The sequence below is a fragment of the Gobio gobio genome (genome assembly GCF_949357685.1).
Source record: "Gobio gobio genome assembly, chromosome: 1".
Taxonomy (NCBI): Eukaryota; Metazoa; Chordata; class Actinopteri; order Cypriniformes; family Gobionidae; genus Gobio; species Gobio gobio.
In genome coordinates, this window is record NC_137097.1 from 35,140,110 (window position 1) to 35,160,024 (window position 19,915).

Consider the following 19,915-nt stretch of genomic DNA (forward strand, 5'->3'; position numbering starts at 1 on the left):
TAATGTTTTCTTACACTTAACTGCATTGCAACTCAATTAAAACGTATTAGTCAACTAGATTAACTTTTTGGTGCTTTCCCAGCTAACATTCTTTGAATGTTGTCTAACGTTCTGGCAAAGTTGTTTCAAAGTTATTTGAAAACACTCTTCCAGTAACATTAATAACATTTCAACATTTCAACATTTCATTGCATATATGCTTTGAATGTTCAGAAAACATTCAGAAATAATGTTTTTATAATGGGAATGTTAGAAAAACGTTCTTAGAACATATTTTTGTTAGCTATGTATTTGATAAGTAGCACAATTTGTAATTTTTCACCACCAGAGGTCGCTTATACAAAACAAAGACGTAGCTTGATGACGCCTTGATTTCACTTGATCATGGGATCTGTTGTCTTCACCTCTACAGCCGGTGGAAAAGAATCTGATGGGACTCAGGCAGAATCATATTCATGGATGAGCTAATGTATTAAAGATTTATTAATATTACTATAGTGTGAAGCAGTCTTTTGACACACACAGACATCAAGAATCAGCATATGAATCTCAACAGAATAAAACTAAATAATAAAAATAAAACAAAAACAAAATAATGTCAAGTTGACTCAACTAAAAAAAAATGTGTCACAGACAGCTTATTTTCAGTTCGTATAACTGTTATTTACAACAGTTGAGTCAACTTGAAAAAGCGAAAATAGTACTAAGATTTTTTTGTTGTTGTACAACCTTATTTTTTTTTTTTAAGTGTACTGACAACAAGCATTAACTAAAACCCAATAGTTTTTTTCCCCATAGGCTTTTGGATTATTGCAAAAAGTTTCAGATTTTTACATGTTTTGTCTATCATAATCTTCACACATGAACTTGTGTTAAGCCAACGTCACCACCATTAAAGGGATAGTTCACCCAAAAATGAAAATGTGCCCATGATTTACTCACCCTCAAGTCATCCTAGGTGTATATGACATGGTGGAAGCTAGATAATTTACTTGATAAAGTTTTAAATATGGATATTTTTCTTACACAAACGAAGGCCTTCACTTCAGAAGGCCTTTATTAATCCCCGGAGCCGTGTGGAGCAGTTATATGATGATAGATGCACTTTTATAGACTTCAAAAACGAAGCAACAATTCACTGCCATTATAAAGCTTGGAAGAGCCAGGACTTTTTATATATATATATATATATATATATATATATATATATATATATATATATATATATATATATATATATATATATATATATATATATATATATATATATATATATATATATATATATATATATATATATATATATATATATATAACTCTAATTGTGTTCATCTGAAAGAAGAATGTCATATACACCTAGGATGACTTGGGGGTGAGTAGGCCTAAATCATGGGTGAACTAATCCTTTAAGCTTCAGACAACAATTTTTAAAAAAAAATTTCCCTTGAAAGTTGAGTTAGAATACTGTGATTATGATCACAAAGCAGATGAGAAAGCGACTAGCGAGTAGATGAGTTTACATAGTATGTGCTGTGCTGCCATCTGTTGGTAAATGCGCGCAATCGCATGTAGGCTTTCTACATTGCATTCTTTGCGCATTAGGACCCCGAGACGGCACAGGCAGCTGTCAATATGGCAGACAGAGGCACATCTACAGATGCTCACAAACTCGGTGTTTATCATGAGTTGCTCAGGTAACTGTCATTGTTTATTAATTGTAATAAAGCCGTTGTTTATTGTTTGTGTTGTTATAGATATTGATTTGTTCGTGGCGTGCGGTAACTCGCGTCAAACATGTGCTAGCTAGACAGCAATCACTAGTGCTGAAGGGCTCGTTCAAAACACGCTTCGAATCATTTGCGAATCATTTGTTTCGAATCAGTGATTCGGAGCGCCTAGTCACGTGTTTTCAGTAAACGAGGCTTAGTTCCTTTCAGAAATGTTTCAAATGATTCCAGTGGCTCTCCAAAAAACAAACAGACCAAGCCATACAATTTAATAAAATTACACATAGGGTCTATTATAAGGTATTTATATTTAATGTAATACCTTCAAAAACCATTTGCAATTGGTTGTAAGAGGTGTTTTATGCATATTTTAGCTGAGTTTCGTCGCATTTACACTGTTCTGACCAGCAGAGGTCACGAGCGTGTGGCGTTTCGGTTTCGAACGCTTTGAAACACTGAATCATTTTGCGAAGCAATCGATTCATTTGATTCAAAGTTTGAAAAGCTTCGTTTCTAGCAAACACGCAACAGTTAGATCATGTGTCACATGGGTATGACAGAAGATGTAAGTTTAGATATATTTTTATTATGACTCTCTGAATATGTGAGGATTTATATTAGTTTCCATCCGATCACTGGTACACAGAGTTACAGGAGTCATTTGTGTCGCTCATATTCATGGGTGTTTGTTTCTGATATGAACACAACACTCCCTTTAAAACACACATTACACATTGTACACTATTTATGCCAACAAATTTCCAATAGTGGATATATGCATTACAGTAAATGTCTGTCTTTCTTCTCAACAACGACAAACAAATGTCATTTCCACCACGCCTTATGTATTTAATAGCATCTTTGGAGGAATTACATTGATAACATTTAGGAAAGAAGGGAATAAAAGGTCTCACATATCAAATATGATTTGATGAGCGTTTATCTGTTCATCTCTCAGTCATTGTTGTATTGCATTGCATTATGTTTTAAAACTACAGAGCTTTAATGATAAAACTAAGCATTTTATTACATCATCTCACACTAAGACATTTGAGAGATATAGAGTGACAGTGAACAGAGTGATATTTATGTCCATTTTATGTAAGTCTTACTTTTTTCATATAAATATCTGCACCAAATTGCATATTTTTTTCTTAGTTTGGGCCTCTTTTTCCGCCTCTAGTTTAATACTCAAATTCTCACTATGTCATAATTCAAGATCAAGATTCAAGAGTTTTATTTGTCACATACACAGTTATATACACAATATACAACTGGCAGTGAAATGTAAACAGGTCCGCTCCATGGACAGTGCAAATAACAGTTACAAGAAATTAAATAGAAATAGAATAAAATTAGAATAAAAAGTATTAACATAAGTAGAATTATAAATAAATCAAGTAAAAGATAAAAATAGGAAATAAGATAAAAATAAAAATATAAAAAATATGTGGATATGATAAGTGAGATAAACTGTAGACTTAAAAATAAGTGGTTAACATAAAATATATAATATGTATATATAAAGAAGTATAATGTGCAAGGTTTATTACAGGTTGTTACGCAGTAACAATAGGGACGTAAAGTGCAGTGCAATTGCAGTATGTGGATGTTAATGTTAAAAGACTGGATGTTTATGTGTGTGCGGGGGTGAAGTGAGTCACGTGACTGAGTTCAGGAGTCTGATGGCCTGGGGGAAGAAACTCCTCCTGAGTCTTTCAGTCTTTGCCATCAGGCTACGGAAGCGCTTACCAGATGGCAGCAGGGTGAAGTGAGAGTTTGCAGGGTGATTAATGTCTCTGATGATTTTAGTAGCTCTACCTCTGCAGCGTTTGGTGTAGATGTCCTGCAGAGACGGGAGAGCTGAGCCTGAGATGCGCTCGGATAAGCGCACTACTCTTTGCAGGGCTTTGCAGTCGTGACTGGTGCTGTTCCCGTACCACGCTGTGATGCACTGAGTCAGGACACTTTCTATCGCCCCTCGATAGAAAGTTTTCAGGATGGCTGGTGAAACCCTGAATTTCCTCAGCTGGCGCAGGTGGTACAGTCTTTGCCTGGCTTTTTTCACCTGTGTCTGGATGTGTGTAGTCCAGGTCAGATCCTCGGAGATGTTCACACCCAGGTATTTGAAGCTGCTCACTCTCTCTACCGGTGTCCCGCTGATCATGAGAGGGGAGTATGACCGATGCTGTCTCTTCCTGAAGTCCACAATCAGTTCTTTGGTCTTGTTAACATTCAGAGAGAGACAGTTGTCCTGGCACCATGATGTCAGTTGCTCCACTTCGTCCAAGTATGCCGTCTCATTGTTGTTGGAGATGAGACCCAGGACAACAGTATCATCAGCAAACTTGATGATCGAGGTGGAGCTGTGTGTGGACAAACAGTCATGGGTGTAGAGAGAGTAGAGCAGGGGACTCAGCACACAGCCCTGTGGAGCTCCAACACTCAGGGTGATGGAGGTGGAGGTGAACTGGCCTACTCTCACCGCCTGGGGTCTGCCAGTGAGGAAATCTTCAATCCAGAGGCAGAGAGAAGAATTCAGGCCTAGATCCAGGAGTTTGTGTGTTAGCTTAATGGGAACTATGGTGTTAAAGGCTGAGCTATAGTCAATAAATAGCAGCCTGACATAGTTCCCACTTTTGCTGTCGATGTGAGTGAGGCAGGAGTGAAGGACGTGAGAAATGGCATCTTCAGTCGATCTATTGGGACGATAGGCAAACTGAAGAGGGTCCAAAGTGTCAGGAATGGAGGAACAAATGTTGTTTTTAATGAGTCTCTCAAAGACCTTCATGACTAAAGATGTGAGAGCCACTGGACGATAGTCATTTAGGCAAGAGGGTTTACTGATCTTAGGTACAGGGATGATGGAGGATCGTTTGAAGGAGGTGGGGACAACAGATGTAGCAAGGGACTCGTTGAATATGGATGTAAAGAGCCCTGCGAGCTGATCAGCACAGGACCGCAGAACACGACCTGAAATACCATCCGGCCCAGCAGCTTTCCTGACATCCACACGTTTGAGTGCCCTCCGAACCTCGTCCTCCGAGACAGAGATCACGTGACTGTTGCTGCTCTGAGGGACTCTCTCTGACGCGTCACTCGCCGGAGTCGCGCTGCCGCGATTACCATCAAAGCGAGCGTAGAAAGAGTTTAACTCGTTCACCAGCAACGGATCAGCTCTCACCTCTGCAGAGGATTTAGTTCCAAAAGCACAGATGGTTCTCAGTCCCTGCCACATCCGCCGGGAGTCGTTGAGTTGGAAATGAGATTCCACTCGGTCTTTATAGCGGAGTTTTGCGGCTTTAACGGCGCGCCGGAGGGCGTAACATGAAGCTTTGTACTCCCTCATATCCCCCGTTTGGAGACCGGCATTGTAAGCGGTGGTGCGCGAGTTTACTGCAGTGCGAATTGAACTGTCCACCCACGGTTTCTGATTAGGGAAGGACGTTATAGTTATTGTTTGTGTGGCTTGCTCTGTCAGTGTGTTAATAAAGCAGAGCGCCACTTCTGTGAACTCGCTGACGTCTTCAGAACTCGCGCGGAACATGTCCCATGTTCCGCGCTAATATATTAATATATGAGCCATAAAAGCCTGTTGTATCAAATACAAAACACTAAACACTTGTGAATTTTATTCTTTTATATTTTGTCTAAAGTTTCAATAAATCGCTCCATGTCATTTGAAATAATGGTAATAAAAAAAATATATATATGTCAGGCTTTACAGGTTTACGATTGTTAAGTCTGGATTTAAGCTTAGTTTGTCAGTATGAGAATATGTTAGTTATGTTCTGTTACACATACTTAGTTGTATTTGTATATTAAATTTCTTTATATTGTGTTGGCTTTGCATGCAGTCCATCAGAGCTGTTTGAGGCGAGGTCCCGGAGCCATAAGATTCCAGTGAAGGGTCAGAAAGACTTCCTGCCCGATGGGTCCGAGAAGCAGACGGCCCATCTGCAGCGGAGTCTAGATGAGCACTGGACGCTCCTGGCTGAGGAGAGGGTCGAGAGACTGTGAGTGATGTCATAAAAACACTCGCTCACTTACTGCACAGCACCGTAAAGCTAAGACTACGGAAGGAAATGTCCTGATGCGTTTGTGTTTCCGCACAGAGGGAATCTAGTGAAAGCTGTCTGGACCCCTGAGGAAAGACTAGTGGAATTGCAGTCACCAGCGGTGAGTCCATATCAAACATCAAGTGGAACATCTGTTCACAATCAACTCATAGTAATTATCATGCTTTTTTTGCAGGGGAAGTTTTGGCAGACGATGGGTTTTTCAGAGAGAGGCAAGCAGTACCTGCTTCCTGAAGAGGCTCTCTACCTCATGGAATGTGTGAGTGGACATTTCCATTCTCATATTTATTTCACGCTAATCTTATAATCTTATATTATGGTAACTGTATACAGTATGTATGCAGTGAAGCAGTCTTCAGTGTCATATGATCCTTCAGAAATCATTTTAATATGCTGATTTGCTGCTCAAGAAACATTTCTGATTATTACCAATGTTGAAAACAGCTTAATGTTTTTGTGTAAACCGTATCTTTGCTATGTCTTCTTCCTAAATCAGGGCAATGTGCAGGTGTTCTACCGGGACCTTCCATTGTCCATTCAGGAGGGATATGAGCGCTTTCTCTCTAGTGAGACTGTGACTCTTCATCAGTATCAGGTTTGTCTCCTATGGAAACTTGTTTAAAATAAAAAAGGTAATTGCGACTTTTTATCTCTCAATTCAGACTTTCTTTTCTCGCAATTGCGAATTTACATCTGGCAATTCTGACATTTTTGTCAGATTTGCGAGATGTAAAGTCAGAATTGCGAGATGGAAAGTCAGAATGGCGAGATGTAAAGTCAGAATTGCGAGATGTAAAGTCAGAATTGAGAGATGTAAAGTCAGAATCAGGGCCGGCCCTGACCAATTTGCTGCCCTAGGCAAGATTTTACTTGGTGCCCCTTGTGTCAATGTTTAGCACTACATGTTATCAGTCTTTGGAAACACTCGTACTGTTTTATTTTTGTAACGCATTGATGTTTTATTTTTATTTTTATTGTTGTTATTTTATGATGTCCAGTCCTTTCTACCCCGTCATTATGTTCATGATATTATTATTATTATTTTTTAAAGGCTGATGATAGTCAAACTATACAAAAATAGCACCTACGCCACATTACAGCCTAAACACAAAGAGCAAGAGTGCATATAGCATTCATGCACAAACTATTCATTGAGAACTAGCAAAAGTGTTTGTTTTCCAGTAGATGGCAGCAATCTTCCACTAAACTATGAGCATTCATGTTTTCACCAGGAATTAAACAGAAATGTAGATATTTAATGTGAATTTTACATAAAATGTTGCTATTTTAATTAAACCTGTATATAATTATCATTACTAATTTGGGAAAATACATTTTAAAATTGATATACACCCCCTTAAAACTCCCTTAAAACTGCACAACTGCAGAGTTAAAACATTAGAAAAGTTTTAAAAAAAGTGTTAAAAAAGTGATTTATTTTGTACAAAATCACACTGGCTGTGGCCTCTGGAGAACCCAGAACAGCTGCTTGCATAAAGTTTAAGGTAAAAATAACTGGAATTAATTAGCAAACATTAGTATTTTACTACTATGCAATTAAATAAACTTTTCATTAATTTGCCTACATCACTTTACTTCTGTCTTTACTGCAAAAAATGCTCTTCTTATTTAAACAAGAATCTTTTTCTTGTTTCCAGTCCAAATATAAAAAAATTCTTAAATCAAGGTGCGTTTACTAGATAAGTAAAATGACATAAGACATTTTTCTTGTTTACTTGAAAATAAAATCAAAATGAAGTGAGTTTTTGCTTAAAACAAGCTAAATTATCTGCCAATGGGGTGAGAAAAATAATCTAATTTCTGTTTGGGACAGAAACAAGATTTCAATCAGAAACAAGATTATTTTTCTCACCCCATTGGCAAATAATTTTGCTTGTTTTAAGCAAAAACTCCCTTCATTTTGATTTTATTTTCAAGAAAACAAGAAAAATATCTTCTGTGATTTTACTTATCTAGTAAAAGATTAAGGAATTTTTAGATATTTAGACTAGAAACAAAACACAAATACTAAGTAAGAAGAGCAGTGTTTCCCTTATCTTTCCTGCTTTCCTGCATCAGAGGGCTTCTGTCTTTTTTGACACTACAATTCGGCCATCCGTCATAAATAATCAGGCAACTTACACCGTGTCAACACCTGGAGTGTGCGGCCAAGCACCCTAAATAATGAAAGCAATCCTGTCTGCGTTGGATGCGGCGAGAAGCGACGCGACACAACAAATTCCCCTAACGATAAACTGATCGCGCGTTGTATTTCCGACGCACTTCAAGTAGATCGGTGGGGGGAGATTGATGAGGCGGACTGGGAAGAGGCGGGGGACTTAGTTACGTTTTTTTGCGCTTTATTTGGTAATATTTCAAATTAATATTAATAAAATAGTATCATTAATACATTTTGGCGCCCCATGGATGAGTGGCGCCCCTAGCATTTGCCTATTCCGCCTATGCCACGGGCCGGCCCTGGTCAGAATCGTGAGTTATAAAGTCAGAATTGCGAGATGTAAAGTCAGAATCGTGAGTTATAAAGTCAGAATTGCGAGATGTAAAGGTTGTGAGATGTAAAGTCAGAATTGCGAGATGTAAAGCCAGAATTGCGATATGTAAAGTCAGAATTGCGAGATGTAAAGTCAGAATTGAGAGATAAAGTCAGAATTGAGAGATGTAAAGTCAGAATTGCGAGATTGCGAGATGTAAAGTCAGAATTGCGAGATTGCGAGATGTAAAGTCAGAATTGCGAGTTGTGAAGTCAGAATTGCGAGATGTAAAGTCAGAATTGCGAGATGTAAAGTCAGAATTGCGAGATTGCGAGATGTAAAGTCAGAATTGCGAGTTGTGAAGTCAGAATTGCGAGATGTAAAGTCAGAATTGCGAGATATAAAGTCAGAATTGCGAGATGTAAAGTCAGAATTGCGAGATGTAAAGTCAGAATTGCGAGATGTAAAGTCTGAATTGCGAGATGTAAAGTCAGAATTGCGAGATGTAAAGCCAGAATTGCGAGATGTAAAGCCAGAATTGCGAGATGTAAAGCCAGTATTGCGAGATGTAAAGCCAGAATTGCGAGATGTAAAGTCTGAATTGCGAGATGTAAAGCCAGAATTGCGAGATGTAAAGCCAGAATTGCGAGATGTAAAGCCAGAATTGCGAGATGTAAAGCCAGAATTGCGAGATGTAAAGTCAGAATTGCGAGATGTAAAGCCAGAATTGCGAGATGTAAAGTCTGAATTGCGAGAGGTAAAGCCAGAATTGCGAGATGTAAAGTCAGAATTGCGAGATGTAAAGTCAGAATTGCGAGATGTAAAGTCAGAATTGCGAGATGTAAAGTCAGAATTGCGAGATGTAAAGTCTGAATTGCGAGATGTAAAGCCAGAATTGCGAGATGTAAAGCCAGAATTGCGAGATGTAAAGTCTGAATTGCGAGAGGTAAAGCCAGAATTGCGAGATGTAAAGTCAGAATTGCGAGTTGTAAAGTCAGAATTGCGAGATGTAAAGTCAGAATTGCGAGATGTAAAGTCAGAATTGCGAGATGTAAAGTCAGAATTGCGAGATGTAAAGTCAGAATTGCGAGATGTAAAGTCTGAATTGCGAGATGTAAAGCCAGAATTGCGAGATGTAAAGCCAGAATTGCGAGATGTAAAGTCTGAATTGCGAGATGTAAAGTCAGAATTGCGAGATGTAAAGTCAGAATTGCGAGATGTAAAGTCTGAATTGCGAGATGTAAAGTCAGAATTGCGAGATGTAAAGTCAGAATTGCGAGATGTAAAGTCTGAATTGCGAGATGTAAAGCCAGAATTGCGAGATGTAAAGCCAGAATTGCGAGATGTAAAGTCTGAATTGCGAGATGTAAAGTCAGAATTGCGAGATGTAAAGTCAGAATTGCGAGATGTAAAGTCTGAATTGCGAGATGTAAAGCCAGAATTGCGAGATGTAAAGCCAGAATTGCGAGATGTAAAGTCTGAATTGCGAGATGTAAAGCCAGAATTGCGAGATGTAAAGTCAGAATTGCGAGTTGTAAAGTCAGAATTGCGAGATGTAAAGTCAGAATTGCAAGATATAAAGTCAGAATTGTGAGATAATTGACTTGTAATTGACCGTTCGCAAAGACCTCCATTTAGTTAGTGTTGCTATATCTGACAAACCATGTCGCTCTCATGCCACACATCATGTTCTCATGCAATGAAAAATACATCGCGGAGCAAAGAGGACACTGACAACGCGCCAACAGTCAAGACAGAGCAGGTTACTTATGATATGAAACAAAGTCTCAACTTTCTAATTTTGTAATTTTTTAAAGAAATTTAAACAATAAATATCATTGTTACGAACTGCTCCGAGACTTAAAAGGTTGAGGATCCAAATGCAGCTTTATTAGAGGCACAATCCATATACATAATCCAAAGTACAGGCAACAGGTCAAAACACTTTGTTTACTATCGTCTTGAATCGCTGCAGAAATGGCTTTATCAGGTATATTGCCATATATACAGTATATATGATGTTCAGCCATCCTTGCTGTATACGAAAACTGTAACTGAGCTAGACGAATTCTCTGGGCGCGGTTTCAACTGGGCGAGCTCATGAATAGTAATGAGCTCAGGCAACACTACGTCAGACTGACCAGCTTTTGTAAATGGCCTGATTTCTCCACATATTTCTTTTCAGTGGCTAGAGCTGACAGAGGAGGTAGCAGTTCATTTTAACATTCACGACATAACACAAACACATATGGACCAAACATATTTCAAAAAAGTAAAAACCGTTTTGTGTGGCAGGGCACCTTTAACATGAATGAACATCAGAGGGAACGTTCTTTCAACTGCGAAAAGACATTAGTAAACACTGTTTTTCAAGTTCAAGTCCACCAAAGTTGATCTACGAACTCTCCTGACTGCATTATCAGACAAAATGGCGGATTTGGAGAATTGCAAGAGAATAAAAATAGTCAAAATTGCACAATAAAAAGTCACAAAAAGTTTTTTATTCCATAGTCTCCAGTGTCACCTGATGAGAAATCACTCTTCTCAAAGGTGCACTCAGTATTTTTTCCTGTTAAAAATATTTAACACTTTTGACAAATGTTTAAAATGATATATATGTACACTGTCAGAACAAAGTTCCAAACACTGGAACAAAGAAGAGTGAAACATACAGTAAAATATACTGAGTGTACCGTCATAAGTGTGATTTGTCTTTCTTCATTTAGGTTTTTGGGCATTTGAAAAGGCTTGGGTATGTTGTGAACAGATTTGAACTCAGGTAACTAATCATGAACTTATACTCAGTACAATCAAATGCATTTGTGTATCTAAATTATATTATCAGGTATTTCACTGCAGTGTCCAATAAAAGTTGTCTTTCACACAGTTCAGTCCCATCCACATATGAGAGACAGCTGAATCTGCCGGCGTCATCATGGGACAAGCAGAGAAAACAGCTGAAGAGGAAACGCTCTCAAAGTCCTTTATCCAGGTACACGCCATGTTTCCCACCACAGTCAATACATTAACTAATATTAACTAATGGGATCTTATTATAAAGTGTCTACAGGGCTTAAAAGATCCATGATTTATGGAGCAAGCAAGAGATTACTTAAATTAAGATGAAAGCAAAACCATATCTATTAAGGATATTGTTATTATTTTATTGTAGCCCAATGGAAGTGTTAACATGATAAATTTAATTCTTAATTAATCTTAATTATTTTTAAGCAACTGCTCTTTTTAGTTCTTAAGACGAAACCTTTTATATTTAGTGAACTTTCTTAACTAAGCAGCTGTAGCCACTAGTCAGTTGAGATGTTTGGCTGTGCATAATTCATATGGGTGTATTCAAATCCCTATACAAAACAGTAAATTGGCCTGCACTGCATGGTGGAAGCAAGTCAGATGATGCAAGATGATGATAAAAAGAGGGAAGAAATAGATTGAAACATTATTAAATAATTTTTGGTGGGCTGAATTTTCATCTGGATGGTTGCCTAATTCTCCATCCTAATCTTATACCCTCTAATCATTGTGTACAATCATGTATTCAATTTCCTTATGCAATCATACACTGTATTGCCAAAAGTATTGAGACACCCCTCCAAATCATTGAATTGAGGTGTTCCAATCACTTCCATGGTCACAGGTGTATAAAATCAAGCACTAGGCATGCAGACGCTTCTACAAACATTTGTGAAAGAATGGGTCGCTCTCAAGAGCTCAGTGAATTCAAGCGTGGTACTGTGATTGGTTGCCACCTGTGCAATAAGTCCATTCGTGAAATTTCTTCAATACTAAATATTCCAGGGTCAACCGTTAGTGGTATTATAACAAAGTGGAAGCAATTGGGAACAAAAGCAACTCTGCCACGAAGTGGTAGGCCACGTAAAATCATAGATTCTCACATCAGAGCATGCTGAGGTGCAGAGTGAGCAGAAGTTGCCAACTTTCTGCAGAGTCAATAGTTACAGTGTGGCCTTCAGAAGAGCTCGAGAACAGTGTGTAGAGAGCTTCATGGAATGGGTTTCCATGGCCGAGCAGCTCATCCAAGCCTTACATCACCAAGTGCAATCCAAAGCGTGGGATGCAGTGGAGTAAAACACGCCACCACTGGACTCTAGAGCAGTGGAGACGTGTTCTCTGGAGTGACCAATCACACTTCTCTGTCTGGCAATCTGATGGACGAGTCTGGGTTTGGCGGTTGCTAGGAGAACGGTACTTGCCTGACTGTATTGTGCCAAGTGTAAAGTTTGGTGGAGGGGGGATTATGACCTCAACCCGATAGAACACCTTTGGGATGAACTAGAGTGGAGACTGCGAGCCAGGCCTTCTGATCCAACATCAGTGCCTGACCTCACAAATGCGCTTCTAGAAGAATGGTCAAACATTCCCATAAACACACTCCTAAACCTTGTGGAAAGGCTTCCCAGAAGAGTTGAAGCTGTTATAGCTGCAAAGGGTGGGTCAACTCCATATTAAACCCTATGGATTAAGAATGGGATGTCATTAAAGTTTGTGTGCATGTAAAGGCAGGCGTCCCAAAACTTTTGGCTATATAGTGTATGTTCCTTCATAATGTTTTGTATAAATTAATCTAATCTCTTGGCATTAATGTTTTAGCCTAACTTACTTAACTCTTTCCCTGCCATTGATGGAAATTTCCAAGTCTGTCTGACAAAACACTCCCCTACTAATTATGCCTCAAGTTAAGCCCCCTATAAGTAGCAAAAATGGGCATTTGTAAATTTGTGGGGGTTTTCAAACTGGTGGGTGTTTATAAATCAAATGATGCCCTTCACCCAACCCCACCCCTAAAACCTACCATCACTGTGATGTGGGCAAACCAGGAGATGGGGTACCTACCTGAGGCAGCAATTTAAACATGGCCCATTCGGTAATGCTGGTTGCAATAAACACTTTTCATTCATGTTCTCATTTTGCTTTAATCGTGACAGTCATAATAGATTTAGTTTATTTGTGTTTTTGTGCCCCTGTTAATTTCCCACCCTGGCTGCTACTCAATATTCTCTTCTCTGTCTTAATCGGCTTCAGTGACAAACAGAACACGTCACTAGTAGAGAAGACGACATCTGAAGACCAAAGTGACGAGCTAGTTAAGAGCAGCGAATCACCGGCGGCTCCAGATTCACCTCCACAGGAGCCCACGCAGGCCGCCGATGCCTCTGACAGGACATGGTGGATGGAAGGGGATGTCCAGCCTCCACCTGCCCAAGCCCAAAGCGCAGCTCCTCGCTGGGACTTCGGCAACATCTCTTTCCCAGACCTGGGCTCTCGTAGGAGCCGCTCAGTCTGCCTGGCGTCTCCAGACCGCAGCCTGCTGCCTGACGCCCTGGAGGTGGGCGACTGTGACGTGGCTCCATGGCTCAGCAGACTCAACATGAAGCAGGAGAAGCTGTCGCGCCGGGACAGGGAGCGCCAGAGAGAGCGGGATCGCTACCGCAGGGATGTTAACAGCGACCGAGAGGTGCGACGCTGCAGGAACTGGGCGGAGTATTTACAGCTGCTGGAGGAGAGGAAGAGACGGCGGCAGAAATACAGACCCACTCATCTATGGGAGAGGGAGGTGACGCCGCTCACTCAGCCCGGCCAGTGCGCCTCACACCGTAAGATTACACTCTTTCATTAGACATTCAATGAATAGATTCTTAAACAGTGGTGTCAGAACAGACCTATATCCTGAACAAACAGATGTCCAGTCCCGAACTCACAAGACCTGATCGGGCCACTCAAACTAACAGATTGCAGTTATGTTTGGTGCAGAAAATACACGTCACTTTAATGTTTTTTTCTTGACTAAATGCATCACCAGTCTGTGCATATTATCTGATGAGACTAACAGAAGAATAAAGAATTTGGTTATTCTTGGTTATTCTTTCTAATAAGGTTTATTAAATGTCTGTATCAAAATATGTTTAAAAAGATTTAATTTATTAACATTATTTAGTGAATATCATGATTTCACAATAAAAAATAGTTGTCTATAGCATTTATTAATCTAGTTTAATAAAAATATATTATTATTTAAAAAAAAAAAGAAAATAAAATGTATTTTTAGTATTGTTTATATACTATCATAGTATTTATTAATACCTCAAATTAGCTTTTATTTTGATATTTGATTTTTATTTTCATTTACACTTCAGTAATTTTATTATATGCTTTTTGTCATTTATATATATCTATATATCCTTAATTTATTTTTCCTTTTTTTTCAGTTTTTGTCATTATTTATTTCAGTTGCCAAGGAAATATTTCTTATTTTTTTTCATTTTCAAGTTTTTTAAACCTTTATTTTATTTCAGCTTTATTTCAATAACTGATTTTTAATAGCTGTAGTTTTAGATAACAACAACAACTACGCTGGTAATAAATAGTATGAAGAAATATAATAATTTAATAATAATGATAAAATAATGATAATTAATGTTTGTTCATAATACATTGAGTAATAGTAATTTATAGTTTAAATGGTAAAAATGTATTTGTATATAAATTAACCAAGATTATTATTAATTGATCACAATAACTAATGTATTAAGTAATGTTTGACAATGTAATTATAATATATATACTGTATAAATTATACATTGTTAAAATTTATATATAACATTTTTTTTTCAATATAAAAACTTTATACTATGTACAAATGATAATTTGTAGATCATTTTTATAATAGGCAAAAAAAAAAAAAAGGATATGTGTGAATAATACATTTTTAGTAGTTAAAATAGGTTCGTAATGATTTGTTTTATTCTACAGTGAAGTAGCCGTGCCAAACGGATTAAAACTAGATGTTTAGGTTTGTCTGATATATGATCTTGGTTTTTGTGCTTTTAATTTAATGGGGCACCTGTTTGTGGAAGATGTCTGTTTTTGTCTCCCATGTGACATTCATCTTTTTTGTATTATTATGGTGCAGGTGAACTGCTGGACCAGATCAGCATTGTCAAGTCTTCAAGCTTGTCTGAGGGGGTTTCCAGGTGTATAAACCAACCTTTACTGTCCTGTTCTATCCTGTAACCATATCATATTGAGGGATGTAATTAAACACTGTCAGAGTAAACCTGCTAGCTTTCTCTCAAAATTGACAGCAAAGTCACATAAGCCTTTGAGATTAATGATCTGCTGTTTTAAACAATCTATTGTCAGATTGTCCCCGTCAGACCAGTGGAAGATTAGTTTTGATGTTTACCAACCAGACACGGTGGCGGAGTTTAAAAAGAGCCACCCCGGAAAGCCTTACAGCCGCATGTGTGTCTGCAGGTAAACACACTGACACAATACACTGAAATCAGTCCAGTCATTCATTACGTGCTTTATGATTGTCTTTTTCCTGCTATATTGGTTTTGTCATTTTGCCTTATTTATACAGTGGTTGGATCGCACTGACTGCTGATTCATGCTGCAAATTCAGTTTATGTATTTTCAGAACTTAGCAATGACACGGAATATGCAAAAAAAGAAAAGAAAAGAAAATTGTGTCAAATATGCTATATTTGGCCTCGTAATATGACCCGTCTGTGATGTTTTTAGCATTTAACATTTTTTAGGAACAGGCATAACAAATTTACTAATAACTGGAGATACTGAGCATAAAACATTTTACAGAGATAACTGGGGATAAAAAAATTATTTACTAATGTGTTATAGTGATTTTACCATGAATAAGGTGTTCTTTGGCATGAAATGAAGCAAAGTACCAGCACTATTTTGATAAAAGACACAAATATTCAATTATCATTGATTTATTAGGGGCCAAGCACCAAAGGTGATGTAGCCCTTATTTTTGGTTGTTTATCTGTTGTTGTTGTTTTAAATCATCATTATTATTATTATTATTACTCCCGAATGGGAGTCTATGGCAGCCCTATGAACCGCAAATTATGAAATTTGGCACACTTATAGTGGTGGTCCTGAATAGTAATCTGACCAACTTTGGGGTCTCCAAAACCTATTCTATAATGCCACCACCTGTTAAAAAAAATCACTTTTGAAATGGCTATACATTTAAAACCCTTTATCATAGAAACAAAATCTTTAGTATATTCGATTCCTCTCGTCATATCTTATATTAAGACTCCGTCATTACAGTAGTGCCGTTTGAAATGGTCTGTATGCAGTTTTTTCACTACCCCACCTTCTAATTTGGTCCAATTCTTACCAAAATTACAGAATTTTTGATATACCCTTTTTTTTATGTTACGATGATGTGAAGTTAACAATGTTGATATACAATATCTCGGCCAAACTTTGTCAATCAATCAAAACACAGTGCCACCTATTGTTCTGAAGATATAAGGATTTTTGAAGAAATGCTTATAACTTAGTCCACATTTTGTTTTCTGAAGCTTGACAGCTGGTTGAAAGTGTGTCTTCCATGTGGCGCACAGTGATAAGCTCAAGCACCAAGTAAACTTTTTTTTTTTAATTAAGCAAACCATGGTGTATTAGTGGTGTGCTGTATAAAGCAACAGGCTAGATGTTTGAAGATTATTTGATCAAATCCAGTCTATGGCAAGTGTTTAGCCATGAATTTTGCAACGTTTATAAAGTTCTCTGAATAAAGTCTATGTCCATTAATGTCAATAATGGCCATATAAAGTGCTTGGCCCCGTAATTACTGCTTTCATCTATATTTATTGCTTTTATCAGAATCCGAATACTGAATAATGCAGTAATGTATAATGAACTGTGCACATTTTTTGCCATGTGACCACATCTAGAAAGGGCCAGTTCTGCCTGTGACTGAGCTGAAATTTTGGTTTTTAAATTTGCTACAGGCAGGTTAAAGGAATTTTATGAGCTTGCATATATCTGGTTATGATAGAGCTCCTGATAAAAGCTCAAATGATCAGGATCTGAAAAAGTCCTGATCTGAGCATGCCAACTGATATATGTCTTTGTACATTGACAGTTTCGATGGTCCCGTGCCTGATCTGCATGCCATGAAGCAGCTGTCGTTCCAAAGTGGAGACGTCCCAGTGACGTTTGCAGTGGTAGATCATGGTGACATCTCTTTTTACTGCTTCAAGGATTTCAAACTTCCAACCGATGTGTATTAAAGAATCATTTCTAAAACTGTACTGAAAAATGTTTGGATCTCAGGGTATTTAAGGTTAGTTCACCCAAAAATGTAAATTCTGTCATCTTTTGCTCACCCTCATGTCGTTCCAAGAATGTTGATAACCAAACGCTTCCATTGTATTTTTTGACTTCCATTTTAAAATGAAAGTCAATGGGAACCAAAACTGTTTGGTTACCAACATTCTTCAAAATATCTTCTTTTGTTTTTCACAAAAGAAAGAAAGTCATACAGGTTTGGAACGACATGTGGGTCAGTAAATGATAGCTGAGTTTACATTTTTGTGTGTACTAATCCTTTAATTAGATTTTATAGAAAACTGTTAAGAATTTTGTCATGTGCAAGTTATGCCAAAACTACTTACACCAGCATTTCTGTCATCAAAAATTGTCTATTGTTTGGACATAGAAAACATCAAAGCCTACTTTGGTCAGCTAATTATATATTATCTTCAGGACCATCGCTACCGGTTGGATGAACATTTCATTGAACTAGTTAATAAACTTGGTTATTACTTGGTCAGGGTATCAGGTTTAAGTTTAGTTTCTTGCTGTGTACTCCATATTGGAAGTACTGTATGGATACCTTGGTTTACATATATTGGTGATGATGGTTCTTTATTAATCTGTGCTACTATGCACAATACAAATATTCTGCTGAGAATGGGAAAGCTAGATGAGTATTTCAAGTTTGGCATTGGAATTAAAGGAATAACTCAATAAAACAATTTATTTTGTCTGGGTGCTGCTATGTTTGTGAATCCACACACCCACATCTCTGCATCTACATTCTTGCATGAGTTTCCCAGTTAAAACTTCTATTACATTTTGATTTTGAGTTTGATCTTTTTATTTGGTTAGAGCTGTCAATATAAATATGGGACCCACTTCATATTAAAAGTCTTTAACTACTTAACTACGTTAACTACTAAACTACTCATTTGATACAATGCGCTTGTTTTGTACATGTTTTTACACTGTTCTTATATTTATTAAAAATACCTGCATGTAATTAGAGCTGTAATTAATTTCTGTAATCACATCTATAATTAAGCTATTGACCGTTCCTTACACCTTAACTGACACTTAAACCTACCCATACAGCCAAACCTGTGCCTAACCTTACCTGTATCCCACCTCAATAGCAGCAAGTGTTTTGCAATACAACATCAACACAATAAGGACATTGTATCTAACAATTATTATTATGTAAGTACATAGTAGTTAAAGACACCTGATATAAATTGGGACCAAAAATGTTTAGTTATATGGTATTTTATTAAATTACCCACTAGTGTTGTAGTACTCGAGACCGGTCTTGGTCTTGAGACCAGTCTTAAGACCATTTTTTAAAGGTCTTGGTCTTGTTTCGGTCTCAACCACATTTGTATTTGTCTTGTCTCCGTCTCAGACTTAGAGGACTCTGGATTTTGTTTCAAGACCAGTCAAGACCACAACTGCTGGGTTATTACTAAATTGCCGGTGCATTGTCTGATTTAATTATTAACATCATTAATATGATTTGATGTAAAACTTACTGCTTCAGATGCTTATTTATTGTGTTGGTTCAGAAATGAGGGATTATGTCAAAAAAAGACACTCACAAAATTCAAGATATTGTTGCAAAAAATTATTTGTATGAAATCTGGATTTTTATATTATAACGTGATATAATTAAGCAATATCACGAGAGTTGTTTTCACAAATGTGAGTATGACCATAAAAAATTCTCATCAGTATTTATTTATGCATTTGTAATTTACCATTTCAGATGCATCTTCTGTTCCACCACCAGTGCAAAGATGAATTTTGTTGTTAATGATTTCATTTGATTGGTATAACAGCTCTATATATAGTGTCTTATACTAATTATGTTTATTGATTAAAAATAAGTAATTTCTCCGGCAATAATGTGGTTCTTGATGAATTTAAGGAGTGCTGGTCTGGTCTTGGTTTTGACTCGGTCTCGCCTTGCCTTGGTCTTGGTCTTGTCTTGGTCTCGACACACATTGGTCTTGGTCTCGACTCGGTTTTGCATTAGTTGGTCTTGACTACAACACTATTACCCACAGATACACTATTTTGCCAAATTTTTCGGGACGCCTGCTTTTACATGCACATGAAATTTAATGACATCCCATTCTTAATCCGTAGGGTTTAAAATGGAGTTGGCCCACCCTTTGCAGCTATAACAGCTTCAACTCTTCTGGGAAGGCTTTCCACAAGGTTTAGGAGTGTGTTTATGGGAATGTTTGACCATTCTTCTAGAAGCGCATTTGTGAGGTCAGGCACTGATGTTGGACGAGAAGGCCTGGCTCACAGTCTCCACTCTAATTCATCCCAAAGGTGTTCTGTCGGGTTGAGGTCAGGACTCTGTGCAGGCCAGTCAAGTTCCGCCACACCAAACTCACTCATCCATGTCTTTATGGACCTTGCTTTGTGCACTAGTGCACAGTCATGTTGGAACAGGAAGGGGCCATCCCCAAACTGTTCCCACAATGTTGGGAGC

The 19,915-nt window shown here is 37.7% G+C and overlaps 1 protein-coding gene across 1 annotated transcript; it reads left to right on the forward strand.

The window, feature by feature from the left end:
* Nucleotides 1-1,619: 1,619 nt before the first annotated feature.
* tsen54 (TSEN54 tRNA splicing endonuclease subunit) lies at nt 1,620-18,150 on the forward strand. Its single transcript, XM_079833026.1, has 11 exons — nt 1,620-1,694; nt 5,585-5,743; nt 5,843-5,906; nt 5,982-6,065; nt 6,303-6,401; nt 11,025-11,077; nt 11,186-11,290; nt 13,357-13,928; nt 15,245-15,305; nt 15,475-15,588; nt 17,240-18,150. The coding sequence occupies exons 1-11, from the start codon at nt 1,633-1,635 to the stop codon at nt 17,385-17,387; spliced, it is 1,521 nt and encodes a 506-aa protein (XP_079689152.1). The 5' UTR covers nt 1,620-1,632; the 3' UTR covers nt 17,388-18,150.
* Nucleotides 18,151-19,915: the final 1,765 nt, after the last annotated feature.